The sequence below is a fragment of the Rutidosis leptorrhynchoides genome, unplaced genomic scaffold (assembly GCF_046630445.1).
Source record: "Rutidosis leptorrhynchoides isolate AG116_Rl617_1_P2 unplaced genomic scaffold, CSIRO_AGI_Rlap_v1 contig118, whole genome shotgun sequence".
NCBI lineage: Eukaryota > Viridiplantae > Streptophyta > Magnoliopsida > Asterales > Asteraceae > Rutidosis > Rutidosis leptorrhynchoides.
The window spans coordinates 13,666-21,613 of NW_027266373.1; the positions used below are offsets into that span (position 1 = coordinate 13,666).

At 42.9% G+C, this 7,948-nt stretch overlaps 1 protein-coding gene across 1 annotated transcript; it reads right to left on the minus strand.

Annotated features, from left to right (window-relative positions):
- Positions 1-254: 254 nt before the first annotated feature.
- On the minus strand, positions 255-3,690 carry LOC139881143 (monothiol glutaredoxin-S15, mitochondrial-like). Its single transcript, XM_071865660.1, has 6 exons — positions 3,619-3,690; positions 2,881-3,015; positions 2,663-2,762; positions 1,576-1,645; positions 392-470; positions 255-314 (listed from the first exon to the last, which is right to left on the minus strand). The coding sequence occupies exons 1-6, from the start codon at positions 3,688-3,690 to the stop codon at positions 255-257; spliced, it is 516 nt and encodes a 171-aa protein (XP_071721761.1).
- Between the last annotated feature and the right edge of the window lie 4,258 nt (positions 3,691-7,948).

Consider the following 7,948-nt stretch of genomic DNA (forward strand, 5'->3'; position numbering starts at 1 on the left):
CATTTTTCACCATACAACCACTCTAATCTGCTGCAAGTATTGGCCGTGCAACATTTGATATGTAAATCAAAATAGAAGCCACATTATTTTGATGCATTGATTAGGTATAAGAACATAATTATTCAAGGTAAGGTCATTGTTACACTCAATGGTCATCATAAAGCACCTAAATTGGAAGAAAGAAGAGCAGAAAGAAAATCATGGTTGAATGAAAACCTCACAAATCCTGTTCTCTCTACTCGGCCGTGTATTGCTTAAGCAGACTTTTCCTGGTTGGCTGCAATATCCTTGAGCTTCTCCTTCAGCTCTCCACTCTGGATGGAAAAAAAGCCACATCACCGAAATTAATCGGAAGTAGGAAGAGCAGAAATAGTATTGAACGAACCCCCACCTGGTGCATATTCATAATAATATCAGAACCTCCAATGAACTCCCCCTTGATGAATATCTGGGGGAAAGTGGGCCAGTGGCTACAAAAGAAAGAGTGGCTAAGAAAACAGAATTGTATGATATCTCATCTCCACAATTGAAAATTTCAGCACAAATCAGCCGACATAGATACATGTTTCAAGTTGATATATTCTATGAAGAATAAAATCCTTGCCATGATGTCATATGCTTGTTCTCAAAATGTAGCTGAAAATCCAGAAGTGCATACTAATACTAGATTGCATTGATGTGACAGCTGATATTCTGGGCAGATACTATGCTAGAGGCTGAAGCATTTTGTTCAACAAGAAATGAAAACATCAAAGTAAACCTACATCGGCTGCTATAACTTTGAGGTAGTATATCAACACTTAATCATCTTGGCATTGTGAAATATGTTATTGGAAAGGCCTTTGCAAGAAAAATGTTCTATGAAAAATCAGCCAAAATTACGCACTGTCAAAAGGGAGGAGAGACTCACCTGAAAGCTTTCACAGCATTTTTTTTTTTTTTTGATAAAAGGTAAGATTATATTGACTTTAAACCAAAGAGCTATATATAGCTATACAGCAAGAACTCAGCACCAAAAACTTAGTCAGAGCGAGTGGAAGGGTGCCAAGGTAAAAAAACCCAAAGGCAAAGCCAAAACAGCAGCAAAAGCACCCAAAGAGGCTGCTAACAAGCAAAACAAACAGCACAAAGGCAACCGTTACACTAAAATAAGAGCAGGATCCCAGCTCAAAGATCGGTAGGTAAGGACAATCCCACCGCTGAAGAAGCTTCGAAGAAACCAGTTGCAGCCCCGTCTTCAGCTTCGAACTTCAACAACAAGGATGCTGGGAGAAACCTCCAGACAGACGAGGGTTGAACGGAACCCCCTACTCACGTAAGTCCATCCCATCGAGCAAAAGGTAGATCAGTCCGCGAAAATAGATGGATTGAGCAACCAAAAAAGCAGCAATCTTCGATTTGTGATGTTGGGGGGACCTGGTGGAAGGACAAAGCTTTCACAGCACTTTTTTTTTTTTTTTTGGTGAAAGTAAGCAATATATTGGGGAAGGTCAAACTGCACAAACAATCGGCTTCAAAAACTTGCACTCAAGATGAACATGCTCATCATGAGTGAAAGGAAGCCGAGGAAAAGGCCAAGTGGCAGCTTTCACAGCACTTTTCCGCTCTGCATTTTCCAAAATATTCCTAGCACTTAATGGAACATCTGCAAGGGTGGTAAGAAGACTTCAGCAGGTTCAGTCAATCAAATCCAAAAATATAACACATCATTACAGGACCGCAACATGTGAGAAGAAATAGATATGAATGAAATTGCTGACATTTTCTTCCAAGCTCAACATTCACTAGCACTTGATGTGGTATATGACATTACATTTGTGCAGGACATCAAAAGATTTCCATGTACAACAAAGCCTTGCAATCAGCATATGACAAGCTGTGAGAGCTATGCATAAGCCCATCATACAGAAAGAGAAATTAATCCACCATTACGAGCTGAAAAGATGAATATAGGTGATTTGGATTAGATTTTTTTCCAGTTTTACAGCTTCTTGCTGACCAAAGCTCTTTTAATAATTTAAATCTTGGGAAACTAAGAATTTGACAAAAACTCTCCGCCTGATTTGCCTTCAGAATGCTCCCACTGAGGCACGAGATGTGTAGGTACAGTAGAGGACAAAGATGTTTTAACACAATAAGTTTCGGTACCATTTGTATATTGGTAGAGCTGATTGAATGTTGATGTTTGAAGTGAATAACATGTGCAAAAGGATGATCGGCATCAGTACTCAAGTCTCATGTGCTACTCTAGTGCAGTAGCCACGTAATCTCACATTCCCAGTAGTAATTGTACTTGGAATTGTACATTCAGAGTTTTCTAGATAGGTTCATTTGGAATGTGAGTATATTCCTTCAATAGCATTATCTAGAAAAGTGATGATAAGCTCTATGCTAATTCCTGTACCAATTAAAAACAATCCACTCCAGTAATTTCCTCTCTAATCAAATCATAACCAGCTCAACGAAGCACATTTCGCAAAGTTCCAGTCCAAGCCTAAAACAAAGATCAGACACATAGATCAGAAAATACATTCAGCAGCCAAATTTGTCAAAGCTCCTTCTCCATAGTCTTTCGAATTGATAATGTCAGTAGGTAAGTCCACCAAAGACATGCTGAAAACGCTATAAAAGGCAAGACCCTATAAAAGGCAAGAGAACTTACTGTAATGTTTCAATACTCTTACAGCTAGAGAGCTGAACCCACACTGCGGAAACTCAGGGACCCCTTTCATGTATATCATCACAGGATTATCTTTGACATCCTAAATCATAAACTAATGAAGTTAAACAAAAGAAGAGAATAGATGAGCCAAGTAAGTAGGACACAGAACATAACAAAGAACTGTATAACCATGTCATGTGCTGTCTCAGAGCACCTACCTGTTCAACAACATCCTTTAGAGAAGTGACACGGTCCTGAAACTTATCCATAGGTTTGAAGTCATCATGCATGTCAGGGTCATTTGGTACAGTTGTGGAGTATCTCATTCCTTTCTGAATAGATGATGCAGATACCTGCTAATAATGGTTGCGAAAGGGTTGTTAGCACAATATTGCAAATACAAAATAAGATACAGACTTAAGTAATTCAGACAAAATAAGATAAGGCTTCAGAGTTAAGAGGGTCTAAACACCTGACCAATAGCCAATGGCTTTTATTTCAGTCGGGCACTGCCTCACTATCCTTTGAGAAACAAGTTTAAGAATTTACTGAAAGGTTTTTACATTGGCAATGACTAAGAAAAGAAGCAAAGGTTTAAAATAGGAAGTCACTGCCAGTAATGACCAGCATTGTACTTCCATCAGTGGGGTATCACATAAGCACAACTGCTGTGGTGGAGAAGAAGCAACTTGGGGTCCTTACGGAAATAACCTACGTAATTCCAATTAAGACCCTTCAGAGTAAAGAAGGAAAGCTGCAGTGACTCCCTGCTGAGCTCCACATTTGTACTTCTGGTTTTTTGTCTGCCCAGCTACACTAGCTTCTACTCAATATCTTGGGGCGCACATTAAAAACCATCTTTTATTTTCAGAATTCAATCCTATGCACCTCCATCCGTTCAGTAATAACAAGTATAACCACATCTTATGCTAGTTGATACAGGAACAAAAGCTCACCATTCTATTAGAGCATCCTGCTGGGGACCCTGTAATGCCCTTGAGCAGTAGGTTCGATAAGGCTCTCACCATGATGCTTCTTGCAGTACGGCTCAAGGTTATTCTATGCACTAAAACACCGCACCACAGAATATCTCTACACAGCAAAGATTATGTGCAGTGTATCAGTTATAATTCATACAATGGATCAAAAATATGTAATAGCAGGTAACATTCGAACAAGTAACTCCTCCAAAGTCAGGATGGAGCTCATAAACAAGAATCAACAGTCAACCCAAAGCGAATTGGAGCTTTGCATCTGGAAGTGATTTCTCAAGCTCATGTCATCATCAGTCAATCCAGAATAAATCAGAACTTTGCAACTAAAAGTAATTCAACATAAATTTGCATCATCATCATCATCATCATCAATAATACCATATAATCCATGCAGCAGAAACTAGGGATGAGTATGGTCCAGGCGGTCTGGTTCCACTTCCAGGGACGGTTCTAGAGAACCAAACCACTGAACCACCTCCCTCTTCTTCTTTTTTCCACAAGATCACCTTTAATTTCGTACTAAAAGTTTTCAATACAAGAGCCCAAGCAAAAGTACCATACCAAAAAAAAAAAAAAAAAAAATTCAGAAACTAATTCAATCAATCCAAATCTCAAGCCTCTCAACAGTAGAACCTCTCCACATTAGTCCCAGTCTCATCACTTTCATTAAGGATTAAAAAAAAAAAACCAATTTTCAGAGGAAACGAGTGCAGGACACAACGCAATGTGCTTGAGGAAGAACGTTCCGAAACTCATGCCATCAAAATCCATCTAAACTACCAAACCCCACCATCTATCACGCCCCACTTAAAGCCAAAACGATCCTTAATTGCATCAGCAAGAAGCCTTAACGCGAAAACCCTGATCACTGTCAGCCATGCCACGATCGGACTGCTAAAGGGGATGACCCAGAATATGAAACAGAGGCAAATTAAGACCGAGTTTGCTGTGGCTGGTGTGGTGAGTCTTAGTATCTACATTATGGCTACCAATCCTTTAACTCACCCAACACCATGCATATAAAGAAATATCTGGCCCAGATGAAGCTTGGTAGTAATTTGTTGAAGGCCAATCTAAAGTCCTCTTTCTATCATTGAACCGCATTTGATGTTGGTTGAGCCTAAATGCTGAATCTGCTGATTAATTCTGTGCTTCCATTTGTTACGTTGAGTTAGGCATGTTGCAATTATTCATCATCTTCAATTTCCTTGCAGAAAATGCTATTTTCTCTTGCTGTCAAGCTAGGTGATTTATACAATTCGGTGATGAGGAAAAGTGCAGAAATGGTAAGAGCAAAAGCAGTATCAGCAATTCTCGAATCTCAAGTATGGCCACGAGCTTTGTGAATAATTTGATTATTAAATTATTTATGGACTGTACTTGTCGATTCAATATTAGCTGCCTATTATATATAAACTAATGTTCACATGTGCTGATCACTTTATTAATTTTGTCACACTATTACTTCTTTTTGTACGTATTTATGTATATCTAGTCTTAATGTTCTTGCATCTAGATGCCACATCTTGACGAGTGGTCTGCGTTGGAGGGTGATCATTTGGCATTTTTTGTCTGAAGTGACCCAAGCTTTGTTGAATGCTTCCATTCAACTACCAATCAGTGGGAACGTCAGGGTATGGTATAAATCTCACTAGGCTGATGTAAGTCAATACCTATATGTAGGTTTAGAAACTGGCTCGATGCAGGCTGAACAATAGGAAGTTTTCATTTCTGAACTAGCCAGAGTGGTCAGTAAAGAAAAGACTTGTTATTTAACAAAAAAGTGTGAGTTTCTAACCCCAAATCCGCGATCCTGCATGAGGGTGATTAGCGTTCTCGTTCACGAAGGCAACCGAGTTGCTCATGGAAAGGAGCATGTGAGGGAGAAGGACCATTATTCGTCTCTTTGAACGGAGCCCAGGTTGAATTCGCCCCCGGGTTTCCTTTTGTATACTATGTATAACCTCCTAATCAACAGACCTTTCCCGAATGAATAACCATTCATTTCATGAAAAACCTGCCCTTGTTAGCAGCTAAATCACTCTCTCCCCTCGTAGCGGGCCTCTTTTCTTTCCCCCGCTAGCATGAGAAAAGGGTCCATTCCACTATCTCCTCTTTCCTTCGGAGAAAATGGGAGTGGTGGTACTAGCTCATCGAAGCGGCCGCAATTTGATCTCAATTTGCCGCCTCAAACAGATCTGGAACCCACGCCCCTTGAACCATCCTCGACGGAGGAAGAAAGTCGAAGGGAACGGGAGCTTCGGGCCTCCAAGGAGTATAAAGCTGTCGAAAGACACAACAACAGGCGTGACACACGCATCAAAGAGATCCGCCAACGAGCGAAGGAAATCGCTCAGGAGAGGGGATTCAACCCCGACAAATGCGATGCGGTGGAAGACGCCCCAAATCATCGAAATCTAGTGGTCGAATTCTTCGGGCTAATCTCGACCAGCACAGCCGTATGAGACAATAAAACAGGGAAAAGAGACGAGATAAAAGCCCTAAAAGATCTGTCGAGAATCCGACACCACCACCGACCGAACCGCACGACCAGTCAACGCAACCGCGACAGCGGCAACTCCGCAGGTCACAACAGAAATGCAGACCGACGCATCTAGGGAAGCGTGCATTCTCGAGCCGAGATACGGGGGAAAAAGGAAAGGGATTCCGGGAGGTCAGCTGGCTACCGAAGCCGATCGACGGCGGGAGAATGCGCGCCCGGCTGTGTCTCGAGGCCCACGAACGCCGCTGGTCGCGGGCTGCAGATGAAGGCGAGGGGAGGTGCAGGGTCGGAATCCGAGTCAACTCAGCGAACGGATGGGTGCGGGTGCGGCGGGGAAAAAAGGTAGAGGACGAAGGTCCACCGGCGACGGAGCTCGTGGCGGGCACACGAGCAGAGGAGAGAAGAAATGAGGGTTCACGGTTGGAATGACCCGCCGGAGCGTTCGATTCCACGCCACCTCGCAAGAGGCCTAGTGTAATTGGGCCCATTTAGAAGCTATTGAAAAAGTGATTTTTTGATTCACTTTTCATGGCTCTAATTTAATGTCAAACAACAGTTTTTTTTTTATGGGAAAAAACCACAAAAAAACCCTAAACTTTGCTAAAAGTGATAAATTTACCCCAAACAATTTTCTGTGACATAAAAAAACCCTGAAATTTGCTAACCGTGACACATTTATCCCGAACTTTCATTTGTGACACAAAAAACTCTGAACTTTCATTTTTATAACACATTTACCCTAAATTATAGGGACATTTTTGTCTTTTTACTTTTAAAAACTTTTGTTCTTTTTTTTTTCTTCTTTCTTCCCTCCGGCGGAGGGAGGCCGACGTCCGGCGAGGGGTGAGGGAGGCCCTCGCCCGACGCCGATGAGGGCCTGCATCGAGTGAGGGCACCCCTCGCCGGCGTCGGCCCAGGCAAGGGCGACCCTTGCCAAGGAGGCCCTCGCTCGACGCCGACGAGGGCCGCCCTCGCCTGTGTTGAGTGAGGTCACCCCTCATCGGCGTCGGCCCAGGTGAGGCCGACCCTCGCCATGGAGGCCCTCGCCTGCGTCGGGCGAGGGCCGCCCTCGCCGGCGTCGGCCCAGGCGAGGGCGACCCTCGCCAGGGAGGCCCTCACCCGACGCCGACAAGGGCCGCCCTCGCCTGCGTCGAGCGAGGGCACCCCTCACCGGCGTCGGCCCAGGTGAGGGCGACCCTCGCCGGCGTCCGGCGAAGGTTGCCCTTGCCGGCACCGGCTTGCCTCCGCCGAGGCGGCGGAGAGAAGAAAATAAATAAATAAATAAAAGAAAAAACATAAAAAAAAAAAAGATGAAAATGCCCTTAATGGGGTAAATATGTCACAGTTTGCAAAGTTTGGGGTAAATCTGTCACTTTAGGCAAAGTTTGGAGTTTTTGGTCTTTTCCCTTTTTTTTATATTGGCAAAAGGCTATAGCGGAGCAAGGCGGGGCCACCGCAGCTAAATCCTCTAAAGAAGAAAAAAACAGAGGCCATAGACAATGCCTCAATTTTGCACTAAGAAAAAAAGCAGCAGTGGCAAAATCACCAAATGACCACTCTTAACCTGCTGCAAGTATTGGCCATGCAACATATGCTATATAAGTCACAATAGAAGCTACATTATTTCGATGCATAAATCAGGTATAAGAACATAATTATTCGAGGTAAGTTCATTGGTACACTCTCAATGATCATCACAAAGCGCCTAAACTAGAAGAACCGCAATGGTTGAATGAAAACCAGACCCACCCAAAATTTCCTTCTCTCTAATCAGCCATGTATTATTAC